At 40.5% G+C, this 20816-nt stretch overlaps 1 protein-coding gene across 1 annotated transcript in view; it reads right to left on the reverse strand.

Moving 5' to 3' along the window:
* The window catches only part of HDGFL3 (HDGF like 3), a 64546-nt gene that overhangs the window by 38013 nt on the left and 5717 nt on the right, over positions 1-20816 (reverse strand). The window contains exon 3 of the mRNA XM_035554715.2: positions 17351-17465. Within this exon, the coding sequence (XP_035410608.1) occupies positions 17351-17368 (18 nt within the window). The 5' untranslated portion in view covers positions 17369-17465. The remainder of the gene's footprint in view (positions 1-17350; positions 17466-20816) is intronic.

A 20816-nucleotide genomic window follows, 5' to 3' on the forward strand; every position in this document is an offset into this window, starting at 1 on the left:
GGGGTGCCCCGGCCCCCCGAGCACACCCCGCCGACAGGCTGCAGCTGCACCCGCTGCCACAGGAGCCCGGGGCTCACCCCGGCCCTTTTCATGAGGCAAAACGCCTGCCTCAGCAGGCCACAGAGCAAAGGCCTGGGTCCAGGGCACGCTGATGGGTCTTCCCAATTTCTGCACCCACACTCACTCCACCACGAGGCCCTTCATGTCCCTCAGCACCAAAAAAAAAACCCGAAACCACAAAAATAACAACCCACAGCACCAGGGAGACCTGGAGCTGGAATCTCCTTGAATTCACAACAAGGGCTTGCCCGTGGAAGATGTCAGGGGCTTGACTCTTGCCAGACGATGCCAATTTTTAAAAGCGTCTACCTCTATGGAAGGAAACCATTGAGAACTCACAATTCCCAAACCCAGATACTGCTATTTTTACAATAATGTTACCAGTTAAGTTGTAATGTTCATAAATCAATTGTTATTGAGATTTATTATACTGAAGTATTGTCTAGAGGAGCGAAAGATGAAAGCATCTGCAACCTGGGTCATAAGCAGAGAAGTTAGAAAAGGTTTTTCCATAGGTTTGGCTGAGCCTATAGCATGCAAGACGCCAGCTATTCCCTTTGGGTTTAGGGAGACGGCTCTGTCTGGGTGCTTATCCACATCCCAAGGAAAGCACCTGGCAGCAGGCGGATGGAGGAGGAAGGAGTGGCTGAAAGCCGCAGGGTCACATCTAGGGAAGTAAGTAAGTGGGCCACAACAAGCACTGCCAGCCAGTAGGGTTGGTAATGCAGAGAAAGGAGACAAGCAAACACCTCTTCTAGCACATGATTTTGGGCTGGAACAGGACCAAGAAGACTCTCACTGTTTATGGTGTCCCCAGGCATGGCTGTGGTACCCAAACACTGCTGTTGGCAGTGCATGAGTACATAAAGTTTGGCACTTTGGGTCATAAAACAGGGTGTGGGCTTCTCTGCTGAGGGAAGCATTGCTGTAAAATCATTAACTCAGGTATCAGTAGCAGACTAACAATGAGGAAAGAAAATCCAAGAAGCTGAATAAACACTCAGGTGATTAGCCTGCACTCTGCTCAGTGCTGTTATCTGTGCCTGAACTACCCAGATCAGTGACAGGGTTGCCAGAGCAGCCACCTTCAGTAGAGACGTGTGGCCAAACAATTCACTTTCACTTTCACATCAGATAGGATTTTGCATCCTTTTAAATTCATACCTCATTTCAGTTTAAAGTCTCTTCAGAACAAATATAATACAAAATATCTGAGTACAGGAGTTGTGGACTCTGATCTGAGTTTGTCTGGAATAATTCTGTGTTGCATCTTACTTCTCATACTTGTGTTATCTTCCCAAACCACCTTTATCTCCAGAATACTTACTAGAGAGATGGATCTGATTTATTTTTCCTATTTACATTATTTGCTTTTCATTTATTGGTATTAATAGCTCTTTCTAGTAATTTATTTAATGCTCTTAAATCAGAAAGGAACAGGAAGTATGCCTATTTCTTCCAATGTATTGCAAATGTCAGAATAGCAAAATTCAAAGTGACTAGATACTGAACTGAAACATCTCATCAAAATGTTCATTTTTTTAAATTCTGTCTGTCTCAGCATTGGTGTCTGCAGAGGATGCAGTGAATGAATAATATTTCTAGTCTGCAGTGGAGGTAATCACATAGTAGAGCTCTAAAGAAAACTCATTCCATGGACATACAAGGTTGCAGCTCTTTTTTTCTCTTGTGTACAGGCTGCAGTGGGTAAAAGACCTGCCAAGGTAAGAACTCTGCTCAGCTTTGGCCAGTTGAAAATTCTTAAATACACTTTGCAAATAGTCCCACCATCAAGCTGTGGTTAAGCTGCTGGGAAAGGATGGAAGAAGCAACAAGTTTCCCTGCTGATAAATTAAAAAGGAAATCAAATGCTCCACACATTATCAATACAGAAAAGTCCCTCAGCACAAACAACAAAGGAATTTCTTAGTGTGAGTGCATAACTCCATCAGCCACTCATTACAGCAGACAAAAGCAGAGACCTTCTGCACAGGGACAGTTCTGCTACGTCACCTGTACTCTGTTCCTCTCCTGTTACGAAGGATAACAGGGTGTGTACCTCTTCTGCACAGAAGTGGGAAAGAGGGTTTCTTCCAAACACTTCAAGAGCAGTTGCAGATCATAAATGTGAGTGGAGGGATGCTGGAGCTTGCTAATATATATAGGCTACATATTTATAAGCCGGGTCCTAAACCTACAGAAGTCAAGAGCTGGGCCTGCTTTAGGCCCAGACAAAGGAGCAGCAGGTCACAGAGGCAGCAACACCGTGTCCTCACTGGGCAAGGGAGACCTGCAGTGCGGATGGCTCCCTCCTTCCACCAAAGCTCCCCAGAGCAATATGACCAAGTTTCCTCTCACTTCTCACCCTGTCAGACAGGTGTTTCTTGAGCAGGGTGGTATATAAAAGTATGAGCAGGGGAAGAGGGGGAAGGCTGAGGCCCAGCAGGACCTTGCGGAGAGGTGGCAGGGCCAGGAGTGTGGTCAGTCATGAAACCGTGAGTCACCCAGGACAGATGGTGTCTGAGGTAACTATCTTGAAGCTACCGCCACACTGCTGAATTTTGCTTTGCCAGTAATTCCCAGGAAACAGTATTCTTGAGTATCCTATTGAGAAACTTGAAGCCAGTCCTGATTATTTCCCCCTGTTCATATGAGGAAAATAGCCACATACCTGGCTGAAAATTTTCACAGAGAAAGAATACCACCGATTCAACAGAGTGGTCGAATCCATCAGTCAATCCTTAAGAAAAGCGTATGTGGACAAAAAAGGCCTAATTCCAAATGCACCCTCTGAAGTCATGAATACAGTTTTAAACACACTTAAATTTTACAAGAAATATTCCATGATCATACACTTATTGGACATTTGTATGCTATCCTGTCTATGGACCTTATTCACCTCGCTATCTCACGCTGGCCATTTTGTGACATGCTGCCTATATTGTGTATTATGTTATATATGTGTAATATGTTATTATTTATATTATTATTTGTACATATTATAATTACAATATATAAATATAACTATAATATTTTTATAATTATTTATATTATTTATATTTGCCTCTGAAATTCTGTCCCTGGCCAGCCTATAACTTTTGTTTTCCCCACCCAAATCCCTCCTAAGATCAGGCTATAAATGCTCTGCAGCATGGCCATTTGTATGATCAACTTTACCGTAAGATATTGAAAAAAATATTTCTTTTGAATATTTCTTTTTTGACTTGTCTATCTATAGTTGATATGATTTTCTTTCCTTCTGCATTTCCTTCTCCTGTATGTAAAAATGTGTCAGTGATGATTACAATGATTAGTATTTTGCTTATGTACATAGTAAGCTAGTGCTTATTGTATTTTGATATTTTAATAGGAAATCGTTCTGTCACAACTGAGCCATTCCTCCATGCAACACTTCTGAGAGCAACGTCTGCAGTCACAGAACTACTTGAGGTCAGCAGAAAGATGCCATAATCTTATATGTCCATCCCAACATGCACAGAAAGGCACTTACCATGCTCATTAGGATATTCTTAATTACTGGAGATAAGAAGCTTACCAGGGGATCTCAAACCTTCTCTGTAATAAGCTTAGAATGGAGAAGGGTGTGTATCTTATCTGGAGCTGGTTATATATATCCAGTTTCCTGAATCTTCTTATGTTATACACTGGAGCAATCTCCTAATCATATTAAATTAGACAATCTTCAAAGTGATTGCTTTATATACTGCAGAGGTGTGAATGCATATCCTAGAGGCTAAAAAGATTGGAGTACTTCAGTTAAAATTAACTTCTTGTGTGGTTGGGAGCCTTCCATTATTACCTGGAAATGTTTGTACAGGTTGGAAATGTTATTAGCAAGTATGCATTGCTGTCACTCCTTGTGCTCTATAGGTGTCTCAAATGAAGCTACAGCAAACAAAAGATGCCAACAGTGAATGCTGCTTAACAATTTCCAATTCAAACCTTTGCTTTCAGTTACTTATATATTTTTCAGAATTTAACCATCAGAATTGAAATTTTCCATGATGATTGTGTGGCTAAAAATTAAATCTCTTCTGACAATGGCAATAGAAGAAATAACTGTAAAAATACCAAATTGCCAGGTACCTTTTGCTGTCCTATAAGTACCCATAGAAACGTAGCCAAGTTGCAAGACTCTGAAAAGCATTCATATGCACACAATAGAGGTTGATAAACAACTCTCAGATGTTCTGTCTGGACTAAACATGCTCTAGGCTATGGTGAATGTGATTCAGCTCATGAGTGGAGATGACTGTGGAAGCACTGCTTGTGAGAGGAAAAAAATGGCTGTTTCCCTCCTAGTACCCAGATAGTGTACCAGAGTGGCATGACCAGCTATCAATGCAGAGAGAGAACTGGGAAAAGTTGGAAGGGGAGCAGGAGTTAAAGCCTGGGAAAGGCATGAGAAAAGTAGAGAGGGATTAGGAGACGGACAAAAGCAGCCACATGTGGAAGAACACAAAGATTTCAGAATATCTTAGAGTATATCAAACAAATCCACACATTATCTATCAAAATTCTGTGGCCCAATATGTCTCATTCGTTGCCTGTAACTTTTCCATACAGAGACTTCACTGAAGGGGTTGGAACAGGCATTGAGGCATTGGAACAGGCTGCCCAGGGAAGCAGTTGAGTCACCATCCCTGGAGGTATTCAGAAGACATGTAGCTGCGGTGCTTAGGGACATGGTTTAGTGGTAGACTTGGCAGTGCTACATTAACAGTTGGACTTCGTGACCTCGGAGGTCTTTTCCAACCGAAGTGATTCTATGACTGTAATGATCTATTACTGTGCTGCTGTTAGCCCATCAGCTCAAATGGAAGCTTTGACACTACATTCAAAGGTATCAGGCTCTCCGTGACCTGCCTGACCAGACTGAGCATTTCTATGAGGGTAGAAACAAACAAAAAATCCATAATAAGATTATTAAAGATTGTATCACAAACCATCCAAGACAACAGAATTAAACTTGTACCAGCAGCTTGGGCCTGGGTATTTCCCAACATTTAACTGCCTGCCTATGAAACTTCACTGTTCTTTGGATTTTCTCTCATGGCATGTGAGATCCTTTAGCAGCTGTTTGTTAAGAAACACTCATCAAAATCTAGTACTTCCATTAATAGCCAATAAACATAATTATCTGTGGTAAGAAGATTATCTTGTTGGACAAAAGTTGCACGGTTTTCTTTCATTTTGCTGTTCCCATACTTTAAAGTGTTTGGTAGAGACATCATTCATTACAATGAAACTAATGACTTCTCATCTCCATTTGATATACTAATTTGATATACTAATCTATAAAGTGTCTCCTAGAAAGGCTAGGTGACAAACTTGATCTCTAAAGCTATAAAGCCATAATACCTAGGAAAGAAAACCTGCGACAGACATTTCTCCTCTGAAGACATATTTTAAGTGTGTCATCTAAAGCCTTAGAAATTTATTTGGTGAGAAATATGTTGAGAGTTGGCAGGAACAATAAATTTAGTGGCAGATTCATGACACTTACCCCATCGTAGTTTTCCCTCTTAAATACCAGAGGAGAACGGATTTCTCTCACATGCCCTTTTACATTCATCAAAGTGCCTTTTGGAATGTGACTTAATGAATAATTACATCCCAACACGGACAGCAGAACATACTTATTTAAAGAGCTTTGTAACTTCACTTTTATGTCACCTGAATGACAGTGCCAGAAGGTGAGGAGCAGAAAGAAATGATGTGTCTTGCATGACAACTCTTGAGATTGTCACTGTTTTGTACCACAAAACCCCTGTCAGGAGCAGTAGTCTGATGTTGGGATTTACTTATTGCTCTGGAATTTACTGTTCCAGAACCCAAGCTCTGAATTTCATAATACAGTGGGATGCATAGGTGTTATCATGGGAAAAATAATGAATTAATTCAGTCAGGTGTTTCTTCCTGGATAGCCTGGCATCAACGTGAGTTTAACAGAATCCGAACTGCTACTGGAATGTCATCCCATCTCAGCTGAAATCATTATAAAATCCCTCAGCATTTTTCCCATGATGTCACACCTCAAACTTTTTTACATCATCATCCTCTGCTCCCACAGTCAATATGACCAACCTCTTGGTGCCTCAAATCTGCAAAATGGGTCTTATCCTCAGCTCCCTCCACGTCCATGCAACTTAGGTTGCATTCAAATCTTACCTTTCTTTTATCATGAGCAGTTTTCTTCTCTGTGAAGGCACTTTTCTTTGAGTGTCACTGCTATGTATTCTTTTTTTGGCTTCTCCCATCCTCATACCCTGTTTCTTCAGTCGATGCAAAGCAACGTTCTGCCTTATCTGTGTTCTACACATTGGCTTCACTGGACCAAGCATCCTGCAGCTTCTTTCTCACCTTTCCACCCTCATTCTGTACCACCTGGATGATACTAGTGCTCAAGGGGGCCTGGGAGTAAGAATTAAGGAAACACGGGGGTTGAAGGTATTGAGGGCAGTCCGCAGAGGCTATGTGGCTATGGTGATGCTTAGAGCGAAGACCATGTTGGCCATCTTCAATGACAGTTGCCAGGATGAAAATGGAGGGCTTGGGGCAGTTTGTATGGATGACACTGCACCTGATGGACTGCAGGGGAAAGAATTAAGTCATCACTGGTCAGACAGAAAATGTGGCACATTATTTTCTTTCATTTTCTGATTCCCAACAAAGAAGGACGCAGCTCCTTGGACAACCACTCCTTTCCTCTCCAGGGAGTGAAGGGAAGCTGGAAGGGAGGGACCGAAGCTGCCAAACCTACCACCACACTTGGTCTGAAATGCTCTCTCTTCAGCCTTCTGGTGTACTCGGAAAGATCAGCACACCACCTTGAGCAACTCAAGAACTGGTTCCAGCTGGCTCCCCTGCGAACTCCTTAAAAGCACATTTCTTCACACATTCCACATACCCACTACCTCCAGATCATGTTTCTTGCAGTGGCCTGCAAGACTGCCCCTTCCTACTTACATCTTGTCATGTGGCAGCCACATGTCGATTGTTTCCCTGTTAGCCATGCCAAAGTTAATATCCTGCTCACCTATTTGTCTCTCAGAGCTCTCCAGCCTGTGCTCTCTGCTTGCGACATGTCCTTCATATGCTGCTTCTCAAAAATCACTACCTCATTTCTTTTGAATTCCTTTCCCAAAACTCCATCCCTCTTGGACATTCAGGACAGCTGATTAGGTCTTCCACATCTCTAATGAGGGAGGGTTAGTGTAGGAATGTAAAGAGCCTGGAACTGAAGTGGTATATAGGATAATAAGAAGAGGTTGTGGTTCGGATGTGGGGGAGGAAGGGAAGTTAGCATGCTTAATGACAATTAAGATTCTAACTTGTAATTAGCATGACTTTGCCCAGCACTTCAGTGATCCCTTTGTTGTATAATGTATCCCTTTCCCCATAGTCTGACTTTGTTTTCCTCAACACTGCCCTCTTCAAAGAAGGCACAGTTTTCTTCTTCTGAGTTTGGAAAGTTATGTGTTTATAAATAATAAATAGAATAATAATAAATCAGGGCTACTGCACTTGCTAGCAAACAGCCAATATGCACTAGGTCTCTTTGAAGTCAAAGGGGCTGTTTCTGCTACTGTTTATGCCACTGTCTCTACTTTGGATACAGAGAAATTGCTCCCGGTTCATATAACTGGGAAATGACGTGCTAAAATGTAAAATCTCAATAAATTCCAAACACAATATAAATGCTACTAAATGATAAATACTCATCCTAACAGATTTATATACAAAATATTATAAGACAAGAAAATCATCTGTTTCTAGAGAAGTGACAATATTTCTCTATACCACATAATGTCTTGGTAAGGAAATGGCTTGCTTCTGGCCACTTGTTTATTTTCTTCCTTAGCTTTCACTTTTGTTTACATGGATGTTATGTTATCGAACATAAATACTGGTTCAAACCTCCCCACTGTAGTTCAGAACGATGTTTCAGAATAAACAGAAAAATGATACCCATCTTCACTGAGTAGCAGCAAGGGGCTTAGTATATTGCTGGAAGACAAGCATAAAATATTTAGGCTGGTTAGTATTAAGAAAGTCAAAGAGAATATTATGAGATGAAGAAGCCAAACAGAATTGGCAATGATAGTCTTATAATGGAAAGGTATTTATAGAGTGTTGCTCCCATTGGACAGGATGCTCCTGTCTTACTCAGGCAAACCTCCCACTGAAACTTTCAAAGGGCATATTGCCTGTCTAGAGATGAGCAGGGACTTGGGGACTGAATGATACCCAAATCTTCTGCCCATTCATGTAATGCCTGTGTTAACTGGTTGCATTGCATGGTCTTGCAACTGCAGTTCTGCAACTTCACGGGGTCTGAGTGCTTCCCATACCGGACAGATGCTGCTCCTAGGAAGGTTAAAGTCAGTCTTTGTTGCCATATGGCCCATGCTGCCCACAGAGCAGAAAAAGTTCAAATATTCAGATTGTCATCCAGTGATCAACAGTGAATTTCTGGAGCTAACAGAGGAGCAGTAGAAAGGCAAGAATTGGCACCTCTGCTTAGGCACCACAGACCTTTAGTTTAAACTGTGCTGCTCTGCAAGACTTAGTTTAAGCAGAGAGCTTACCTCTCTGTAGGTCTAGCTCTGGACTTATGTGGTATTTTGGACCTTGACACAGGAGAAAATCCACTCTACCATACACTTGTGTGAAGAATAAGTCTCAGGCAGCAATGGCATAAAATGGCAATGGGCTGCAATTTGCTCCTTTGTCCGCTACCAGCCTCCCAGGATGGTTCTTACTTCAGACTGGTAGCTTAGGGAACTCATAGTACAGAGACCCCAGTATGCAGCATGGAAGGATTCAAGCTACTGTAAACTGCTTACCTGGATAACACTAACGTCCACATAACATTAATGTCGTTAACGCGGGATGTGAACAATCAAGATGCAGGTCGGTAATACAAACCAGTAACAGCAGGTTACTGTATAATTGAAAACCATGAGCTGTTTTATGTCTAGTACTGGCCATTATGTAGACTTGGTGCACACTGTTTGCTTGTTTGCTTCAGAAATAGGACTCTAAATGAACATTGCAAAAGGTGATTCCTTTTTGTGTTCAGTTCCCAAAGTCATTAAAGTGACAATGGGTACACAAATTAAAGTAAGGACTTCATTTCTCAGCAAATACGTAGTTTATAATAATTGTAATTTAATTGGCTTTGTAACAAAGGTCACTAGGCCAGATGCTGTTGGTGTAGCTTTGCTGGCACCTATATAAGGAATGATTTGGCCAGGGTGTACCCAGCTCTCTGTTGCACAAGGCAATGAAAGGAAGCACACTCACACAAGCCTGCCAGGTGTAAAACTACGTGGTTCTGCCCATTTACAGACTATTATTGAAAAGTTAGATTAAATTTATACTAAATATTACTTCAACTATATATATAGATATATAATGTAAAATTGTATTCAGTGGAATACACACACACGAAGCTGATATAAACCTTCACACATCCAAAATACAGCACCGTCGTGTGACATGAGAATAAAATGTTTATGTGCAGTCTCTGTCAGCATTTTTCAGAGATGGAAGTATCAGTGGGAACAAGGATACTGCTGCACCCTCTTTTTAACTACCTTGATTTTTTGGCCACAGCTATGATCCTCTTTGATCCACAGTGTCTTTCTTCTGTCAGTAACCACTCTGGTTTGGATTATTTCTTTTTTTTTTTTTTCTTCTCTGAGTGAAGTGCCCCACAAGCTCCTTTATTTGAAGAATTTGCTTCAAACGCTTAAAAAATAGGGCTTTGAGCACCTAAATGCTTGTCTCCAGATTCACGGGATGTAGTTCATTCGTGTCAAAGGCTGCTGCCCCACTATGCAGCATGCTCAGCTCCAGTCTCCCACTGAATGGACAGTACTATTGGGAGCTGCTGCTGCAGTAATGAGCAGAAACCAAGTCAGAACATGCACAGTTGTTATTACTGTAATCGATGGGAATCTGGGTTATGCTGTGAAACTCCTAAGGCCTGGAGCTTTATTTCTGCTGTCTATCCATATACTGACTGAATCACTCTGATGTCCTACATAAAAGTCCAAAAAATAAATGACTCAACAAGGTTAATGTTGTAGTTGAGACACCTCCATATGAAAAAAATGTACAAACTAAGGGTTCTCACTTGAAAAGTCTGAAGATCTTATCTCTTGATATTGTGTCACCATACATCTGAATATGCCCGTGCAATGTCAACAGCTGAATCTCTGCTGCATTCAGTGGAGTCTTCCCTTTCTGGGGTAACATCTCTGCTGGGGATGGATTTGATTTTAAAATGTTAATTTATTCCATCTTTAAGGTTGATTTGTCCCAAGACTGAGCTTATTTTTCTGGTTAGTCTGAATTCTTCATCTAGGAGAAGGTGTCAATATGGTGACAAAACTAGTTTCCCTTCTAATCTGTAAAACCTACAGAAATCACACAACTTGGTTCTATATTATTGCACATACATATGCACTCTTGACACATGGCTCTTGCTATTTGGATAGAAAGCTGCTTTTTTTTTCTACATTGTGGTGGGTTTTGCACTAGAAGTCAGGGAGGCCCAGCCAGGGGCTCCTGCACTATATAAAAGGATACCGCAGGGCTGCTTTAGTGTAAAAGTAAAAACAGATGACACTATGAAAAAAAGGGCCACTTGCTTGCCAAAACCTCTACAATTTCAAAATTCATCTATACATTTTTTTCATATTCATTTTTGTGATTATTTATAACATAAAAATGCTTTTAAACTGGCCTTCAAAGCAGACTTTCCAAAAACAGTCTTGCTTTCCATTGTACTTCTAATCAGTTTATTTCTAGTGCGAAAGGAAAATGATGTCTTTCTCTAAAATTAGCTTGTTTACAGAAATACATGTACTAGGACTACTGCTTTCCTTACAATGCTAATGCTGTGCACGACAGGTAAAAATACTAATAAAAACAATGCACATTTTAAAGGATTCAATGGACTACATTTTCTTTCCAGCTGCAACCTCGTTTTTTTCATCAGGGTTGAGAGCAAGTAAATTTTTGTCCAGTGTGTGAGCCTCTGTGAAATAATGGAGTCAATTTGCAGCTTTGTAACTTCCATCCTAAACTGGCCATGACTTTTTTTTTTTTTTTAAATGAATGTTTCTTGTTGCTTGTATAAAAACCTGTTCATATTATTTTCAGTTCAGGTCACTAGACCTTTTAGAATATTTTTTGGATGACACGGAAGGCAAGCACTCAGTATGCCTTACTTGTATTCATGCTTCTCCTTCTACTCTAAAATGGCCACCAGAGTGCTTAAGTAACATAAAATATCAATGCATATTGCTCAAAGGGATAAGCAATACAAAGCTAAGCTCACACAGCGTTTGGGTATGTTGTGGTGGAATGCATGGAATTATCAGAAACTTTCTCCTTGCTCTGCACATCTAGCACCTAGGCCAGCAGAGCCTGTATCTTTGGGAAGTGTTTGTCAAAAACTAGGTACATACAGGTTATGTACATACATTACAGCCTACATCTGAGAAATGAACAAGAGTGCAGGCCCAATATCATAGCAAAGGCTATCACAATGTTAGTTTTATTTATGATCAGCCATAAATAATGTAACATATATTTGAGTGATGTATTTGTTCTCACATGTCAGGGAGGCCAATCAGTGTAAGTGTGACCATGTATTTAAGGTCATATATTCTGTATATTTTAAATATTCCAATTGCCTTTTATTCTATTTACCACAAAAATCATGCTCTAATTGCAGATCAAAGAAAAGTCAAACAATCTGATAGGAAGGAGGTATCAGAGGATCCTCTGTCCCTTACACATCACTGAAATGGGTAGGACAATGGGCTCTTTGTGTGAGACAAAGATTACAAAACAGGTGTTTTTTTCAAAAAATCAAAAGACAAGCAGCCCAGGAATTCCTAAGCTATATCTAGGAGAGGTGTGAGAAGTGGTTTGTCAAAAGTAAAAGAAATAGATCCAAATAAGAATATGTGGAAGATGAAAACTCACTGAGAAGGAATTTTGAACAAGCAGTTACACATACAGGCTGGGCTTTGGGGTGGGGTGCTGGGTGAAAAAGCTTTAGGCCACGATCATCTGATTTCTTCTTTAATCAGAAAATCTGTGACTGTATATTCTGTCAAATAAAGAGAAATGTGTGAACTGGACATGTCTTCATGTCCAAAAGAGTTCAGCGTGGGCTATTTGGATCAATAGGAGCAGGAATGTGTTTGTATGAAAATTAACTGGAAGAAACATTAGCAGACAGAGCCATAAAAATACTGCAAAACCAAGATTTCTAAAATGCACTTTGCTCTGAGGATAAACCAAGAAAATTTTGGCAAATTCTTCTAAGAAGAATGTGAAGTCCACTGGGAAGCTTATATTAAAAGTTAATACCCCAGCCCCTCCAAGAAGTCTGTCAGACTGTCACTCACACTGAGGCCTTTACCACCATTCCTCATACACATGGCCAGCAGCTACACTCTGCTTAGTTCTGCACAGGGAAAGCTGCTCTTACAAACAGTTGGGAAGATGGCCCTAAAATGTGTTCTACTATATATATGTATTATGTGGCTGGTGGAGATGCTCTCTTTGAGCAAAATCAAAAACTCGAAGTGAGGTAGGAATATTGTCATTAACTAATTAACTTTGCATGAGAGCCATTTTATGGCATAACTTACTTCAATATGCATCGATTGTAGTGTTTGTAACTGTACTATGCTAGATAAGTAGACTGACAGATCAAAGATGCTTCTAGACATTTTATTGTGGCAGTTTATCTTTTTTTTTTTTTTTTTTTTTTTGAGCTTGCATCTTATTGTCAAGAGACAAACCTGGAACTCTTCAGAATTATGGCCAGACACTTGCTGAACCTTGGGCGTTTTAGGAGTTTGCTGTTTCTGGTGCTGTCCCAGAGCAAAACTGGTTTCCTTTTCAGAAATGGGATGCCAATGCTCCTAACAGCTAACACATTTTGCAACCTGATGGGAAAAACTAATGGGTCAAGTCTTGCTTTAGCTTTATACAAGCTGCCCTGAGATGGGAAGCTGGCAGTGTACTGCTAGGTGTACCAGTGCTTCCAAAAGCACTGCCACTATTAATAAAATAGAATATCAGCAAGGAAGCTTCTGCAAGACAGACCAGTGCAGGGATGCTGGCTTCAACATTTTCCTGGTCATTTGTTGATGCAGTTAATGGTACTGAAGCTACTTAGCACATGTTGGTGCTACTACCATGGGGTACTTGCCAAAATCACATGTTCAGCTGGGCTCTCTTCTCCCTGGGGTGCCCTGCATTAGCCAAACGTGCGTCTCCCTGTGTGTTGGCCAACGCCATGGACATCGTGCTGTTTGCCAAGACACTGCTGGGTCAGATGGACTGCTTTTGCCCGGAGGCAGTCCAAAAGTGCTGCCATTGTTGTACTCATGTACAGATCCAAATTAGATCTTTCATTTTCTTTAAAGAGAGACATTCAGCTCTCACAGAAAGGCCAGAGGGAAAGGCCATATGGAGAATATTTATGCTGCCATTAATGTAGCCTTTCCCAGGCCTCCGACCTTTCCCACCAGGAGGGTTTTTCAAGCTTTGTTCTAATTGTTAATAGAAATCTGTGTTTCCCTGAAGTACTGAACATTTTCCAGCAGAGGTCTCTGCCTACTAATAATAAAAGTTTGGCCTGACTGCTTACACACAGCAGGGGTCAAAAATTCTTATAAATCAGTTAGGCTTTGTCCCTTGGCAAGATTAAGAAACAAAACCAAGACTTTGTGAATGTGAGTGCCTAGCTTTGAAATCATCATCTCTTTCACAGAATGGTGATGCCCGTCTATTACATACACTGAGATTCTCAAGAAAGGTTTCCTTTATGTAAGATATTTAAAGTAAGTCTACTGAGGTTTATACAGCAGATGTAGCCTGTCTACCCAAAACATGTTTCAAAGAATTTAAGAATTAAGAGCCCCTCGTTGTTAAGTACATCAGAGAGTTATTAAACTGTAAATATCACACTTCTTCTGGATCCAAAACAAACAAGACCATTCCAAGGGAAGAAAAGAAACTCCCAGAGTGTAGTGTGATGTAGGCCTAGCTTGAGATCTAACTACAGTCAAGGGCAACTGCTCCAAGAGGCATTTAGCTTTCAAGCTATAATCTTTTTGCTTCTCATCTGTCTCTAATACAAGTTTACCCTCTGGTTATGAGAAAATGATTCATTTTTATGCCTACATATCTTTAATTTTATTTTCTAATTTACTAATTTACTTCACCGGGTGAGATGAACTGATAAAATGCAAGGTGTTAAAAATAAGGATTAAACTTTTCCACCTTTAGGTCTGGTGTCTAATCATTCTGTGCAGCATCCTAATTTACCAAGAAACTTCAAGAAGTCTCAAAGAGAGACTTTTGAAGCTCAAACAATATCACTGGGTTGGGGCAAGTTCCCTCCCCTCACCTCAGGAAAGAACTTTACCCTCCTCTGTGCCGAGCTGTTTGCTGGTAATACTGCTCATGGATGTTCATCTTGAAACCTCCTATCCAGGCACTGTTTGTTAAACTGTGACATTACAGGTACACATTCCCTTCAGGTTCAGCTTTCCAAAAATCACAGTTCCATATTTCAAACTAAAGTAAGGCCAGTGACCAGGGCAGCACATCTGTGTTGCCACCACCAGCTTCTGTAGAGAGAAGACCAGCAGACAGAATCACTGGCGTATTTGCAAGCCCATAACACAAGACCCACAGCTTACCTTAGCACAGAAAAGCAACTTATTCTGAACTACACCAATGTAACCCTACTGGAGTTAAGGTGGCATTTTACGGACGTGATTGCAGGCCAGATTCCAAGAGCACCATAATTTGTTCAGCTTTGCCTCAGTCCCTCCTATTCGTGCATAGCTAGCTGAAGCTGTTTGTACTGAATGCATAGACTGATAACAGACTCACTTGCTCAGTGTCCTCTGCTATAGCAAGCCCTTTGAGACAAAGTGAAAGAGAGGAATTGCCTGTGGTTTAGCACAAGGAATTTTAATCAAACAGCAAAAAGTTCCACTGTGTCTCAAAACTAAATGTTTTAGTCAAATCAATGACTGCACCTGTCTTCTGCTTATAATTCACTACGAGACACAAGTCCCTTGGTACTCTCGTAGATATTCTTGCAGTCCTTTGAAAAACTCACTTCCACTTCAGTAGTTCTTTGATTTGCTAACTCTGGGTACAATTTGATTCATGATTCACTCCCCCTTTCCCAGCAAATACCTTCATTCTGCCTAAAGCTGATCCTTATTCTCTCAGTATTGTCTCTGATAAAGATTGTATATTGACTTTTTGGGGAACTCACCACAAAACTGATCTTTCCCGATCTCTTGTATTTAGCTGAAAAACTGTAGTATGATTATGATAACAGGGAGATGAGAGGCAGACCTGACTAACCTCTGGATATCAGGGTTCAATTACAGTTCCAGTGCTTTGCAGTTAGGTGCTTTCATCCCACAGAACTGCTGCAAGTCTGGATGACATTGGAGATATAAATCCCTCCTCTTTCTACTCTGCCAGGTAAATTACTGAAACACTGAAAAGCACAAACAATCGTATAGCTGACAGCTTCTGGAAAAGGGTACAGGGCAGTCAGGATTGCCTGGGAAAAAGACAAGGATTTAATTTGGAAGTCATAACAATATCAAGATTACTTTTGAGGAGACTGTCCCTCCCTTTTACTAAAGACAAAGTCAGCTATGCTCTCCTTTATCCCAAGAACGATAAAGACTATTTCATTAACACCTCTGAAGCTCTGCAGCTACCACACAAGTGCCACTATGATGTGGAACAGTAGATACAAGGAATGACCATATCCCTCCTTCTGTTTATTTTTCTTTTTTTTTTTCTTAGCTTTTCTTAAATGTTCTGCATTGTCCCAAAATGTTTCCATGAGCAAGATCTTGAGATCACGCAAGTTTACACTTTACCATTTACCATTCAGAAAGTTTACTCTGGGAAGAAATCAAATGTATAGCAAGGAAATGAACTTAGGATATCAGTTCAAAAGAATGGGCCATGAACCCAGCAGATGTTGATGAATAAAACAACCAAAAAAGAGGGTTTTGAGGTCCTTTTTCCTGGCACATGCTCCTTGTAGAAAAATTCTAGTAGAGCTTCTCAGAACCTTCCTACCACGTATCTTCCCCTAACATCTGTCCTTCTGCTTTACATATGCTGTATTAAAACTTTCAAAGGTGTCCTTATATTGAGAAAGCTCATCATTGGCTTGGAATAAAATTAATTAATTTCCCCCTACATGTTGACTTCAACAGAGATGTACATTTATTATGTGAGAGCAGAATCTGGGATTAAGAGAAAACAGAAGCAAAGTGCACAAGTTATACAGGATTCTCAGTTTTAAACTTGGAATGTGGTACAAACTTTAACATAGAACAAGAAAACAACAGAGAAAAAGTGTTCAACAACAGAAAAACATTGCTGAGCAATATAGAGAAAGGATGAAATCATGAGGTTACAATTCTTCAGTCACAGTTTTTACAGCTATGGAGATCTTAGCAATCTTTCATTACTTTTAAGAGAAGAGAACCGGTATGTATTCCACCTATCAAATATTCAGCATAATCTTGCCATAACTTAGCTGTTTTACACAACTAAGTGCTACTAATTCAGTTATCTGCAGGTGTGAATTCAAGGCTTTCAATGGATTAGACACTATAATTTCACCATCCATTGACCTTTCCATGCTTAATAAAGTTGTACAGAAAGTATTCATTTTTTAAAATATACTTCTGCTGTATAGTGTTACTGAAAGGTAGCACTTTAAAATGAGAGTCACCTTTTCAGGGCAAAAGGCCTAAGGAGTTACATAAGAAGGCTGTGATTTAATAATGTGATTAATCTTTCCTTATACCACAGTTCACATAACAAGGATCTCATAATATTTGATCCTTGAGAAAGGATCCCTGGTATCAGGAAGCATTTGCAACATTGGGCCTGTTGTTCACACAATAAGCAACAGATGAAAAAACCCATACATTAACAACACTTGGAATTATAATGTATTGTGTTTCAGGGTGAATGGGTGGAAGAACACAATGCTGAATAGCTGAGCATTTCCAAACTCCATTTACTGTAACATGCCAGTAGCATTAATTTCTCTGTGCTTGGGTCCTTTCCCTCACATTTCTAATTCCCATTTAATGCTAGATTCTGTAAGAATTCTCAGGACTGAGGAAAAAACAAAAACAAACAAACAAACAAACAACAAAAAACACACTTGCTTTTTAATTTTCATATACCAAATTGTATTTCTGAAGTTTTTTTGCACTGGTGGAAAGAAGTCACATTGGTGCCAGGTTGGAAAAGCTGGATGAAAAAAGTCAATTGTTGTTCTATGAAGAAAAAAAAAAAAAAGCACACTAAAAACAGCTATACTGTTTTGACACATTTTAAGCCATTCAGCTTGTAATGAAAATAACACTGGGTGCATGCCCCTAGATGCCTTAAGATGCTAGTCTTAACCAGGATGGATGCAGGGTCATGCACCCAGATCCAGAAACTTGGAATATCCTCCAGCTTAGACATAGCTTCTATAAAACACACACCTGTCTGCAATATCCAGCTACCCCTACTTATTTCTTCCATACAGTAACTTTCTTCCACTAATACAGCAGCGTACAATTATTTTAAACAAGCAGGAAAAGAACAAACAATGCATTGAAATTCTACTTGTGGCCCAGCCTCAGCCCTGTGACTTTAGGGAGGCTGCAAGGCCAAAATGCTGGGGAGGGAGTTCTCTCCTTCCACAGTATGCTTCACTTTAAAGTATTTTCTGTACACAGAATTAAACATTTTTATCTTTATTTGAAATGCCCGGAGACTCTCCTTTGATGTTATGTCAGGAAAGAGGTACACTCTTTGCTATTCACAGAATTTGTGCAATTTTGGGGTATTTTCAAAGGTGCAGTATTAGTTTTCCACTTGCATCCATGAAGTTTCTTTTTTGGAAAGCAGAAATACATGTGAGAGAGAACTGTGATTTAATATATAGAAACTGCAAATACAAAAGGAGAAATTGGCACTCTGAACGATACCTTCAAAAGCATCAGTGCTTCATGAGGTATTCTAAATTTCAAGAGCAGGGTGTCAAGTAGGGTGATATTTCTGGTCTGCTCTGCTAAGCCACGTTCTGCAGAGATTTCTGGGATAGATTGTGCTCACTTTGGTTTGCAGGATTCTTTGTGGTATTTATATTAGGCAGTGCAAAAGTTGTTGATGTAATGTCATGATGGTGGTCTTCTACCCTAACACAACATGTAATTAATGTGATGAAAAACACAGCTTTTCAAAGAAAATTTGGCATGCTTTTATAGAAGGGTATGCAGACTTCTTGAGTTTGCAGTACATATCTGAATGCAAATACGCATGCTTGATTTCCCCTGAGTGTTGTGTGAGCTGTTATTATTACTGACCTGGAAATTATTCTCCTTTCCCTGTTTGACTATTGTTTTTGTCTGGGTTATATGCATCCCTGAAACCAGATGTGCAACACTTGATATATTTCCATTACTTAACATTATCATGTATATTTATTATCTCAAAGCTGTACAGTTTGAAGCAGTAACACTTGGTTTTCACTGCACATTTCACAGTTGTGGTCTGTTACAATGACCAACAGACCTCCCAAGACAAAATATTGTAAGAAATTGTATTGTAAGGAATCTACGCTAGCTTAGGCATCACCTAGCATATCACTGCTATGGCCCTCTCGGAACAAGAGAAAAGACGGAAGAAGAGAAAAGAAAGTTCAGATTTTATTTTTCTAAAGTGTGCCTGTGCAGACTTTACAAAGGTGTCCACCATGTGGTGGAACCAGAATCACCTCCAGTTAGCAATACGGCTGATGGGGCAGTTCTGATTCCATCCAGAAGAGAGCAGCAGTATATACCCGTGCTGAACAAGTCCTCGCGGAACAGACTCAGAAAATGACCCAAAATAATCACCCACTCCCTGCAGTAATAGCCTGACATGTAAAACAAAGTAAATGCCGGTTTAATGACAAGCTGATTTCTTTCAGTCACACAGAGGGTAATAGAAAGGGGGTGGGAACTGACATCAAACATTGGCTGCTGCTCTTCAGCTCTGAGAACAGAGTAATTCACTTTTTATTGCCTTTTTGCTTTAAACAAAAAGACTGGTGATGTAAGAAATGATTGCTTATGAATACTGAAGATTTTTTAAAAACAAGGAATTAAAGTGAGGGAGTATAATATCATCCAAAATACTACCTTTGCAATAATCTTCCATAGGAACACTAAAGGGATTCTATGGAGCTGAATTCTTACACAGCCTGCGATATCACCACGTGCAGCCGAGCCTTTAATAGCTCAGTTACCCTCACAGTTTCCCTGGGAGGTCACTATTCTGACTGAGGCACAAAACACCTTTGTAGATCTGCACCAAATTGCTGAAAATCAAACAAAGTTTGAGTTGTGGCTGGAGTTTTCCTGCAGGTCTCCTGAGCTCCAAAGCAGCTCAGTTACCTGTAGATAGCCCTTCCCCTCCTCGCTGTGAGGAACACATCCTCAGAGCACATACCAGGCTCACTTTATGTTTGCTCAAAGGGCACTGTCAAGGGAGCAGAGAGTGTGTAATGCAGTGCTGGCAGCTCAGTGCAAGAGGAGGCACTTTTTTTTTTTTTCTTTCTATACAGCTGAGCTGCATGGTCGGGTCACAGGGAAAACTAACATCTCTTTACCATAAAGAGTGTTGCAAAGATATGACTGAGAAACTGGGACCACTTTCCAGCTGTCCCCTTACAAGAACTCTCTTCTGTCATGAGAAAGTACAGGAAAAAGGAGGGAGAAAAGTCTTGCTCTTAAATGCAACAAGGAAAAGACTAGGAACATAGAAAGTGAACTGGAGAATACAGAAATTTTCCCTTTCATCTTCAACATGCGGATCTTTCTCCATTCCTGCTTCATCTCCTGCACCATCAAGACCTGCTCCCTGGTGGTGACTGTTCATGCTCTGTATACCTTCCAACGTGGGTTCTCCTCCATCCAGTTGCTATTGTTTCCTTTGACAAAGAAAGATCTCCTCTCCTTCTGCCACAAATAGCACTTGAGAAGAAATCCCTCATAAAAGATTCTCTCTCTGTGAATGGAGATAACACACACACGTATGCAGATGGCACCCTCATCATCGTGTGCTCTGTGCACTCCTTCAACCCGTGGGACCACTGCTGGGATTGTTCTCCATGTCACACCCCTAGTTTCATTCCCAGCTGCTGCTCTTCTTCGTTCTTGTTTGTGCTAGTTAAGGCTGAGAAAAAGCAAAAGGGGCCTGGAGATTTTTTATCAAACTCTGCAGCAGTGAGAGAAACCTAGGTGCTCCCCCCAGAAAGGAAGGAGATGAAGAAATAGCTGAGGGGTAAGGATGGGTGCAGCACAAGTTCGAGCTATTGCACCCTCTGTATACAGGGGGTAAAGAAGTGCTCTTTTGCTAAAGCAGGGGGACGCTGAGCACTGGGGGAGTAAGCTAACTAGAATCAAATGAGTCTTTCCTGCGTATGCCTAGGAAGGCAGAGAGACTTGTAGTTTATAGGACATTAGTGAAAGTTAGAAGCTTTGACTTTCTGAAGAAAGGCAAGTCCTCCTTTTGTAGATATTAACAAGAACTTCATTACTCTGCACATGCCAGTATTAAGCAAGTTGTTAGTTTGAAGCATGCTTTAGTCAGGC

The sequence above is a fragment of the Cygnus atratus genome, chromosome 11 (genome assembly GCF_013377495.2).
Source record: "Cygnus atratus isolate AKBS03 ecotype Queensland, Australia chromosome 11, CAtr_DNAZoo_HiC_assembly, whole genome shotgun sequence".
In the NCBI taxonomy this organism is placed as follows: Eukaryota; Metazoa; Chordata; class Aves; order Anseriformes; family Anatidae; genus Cygnus; species Cygnus atratus.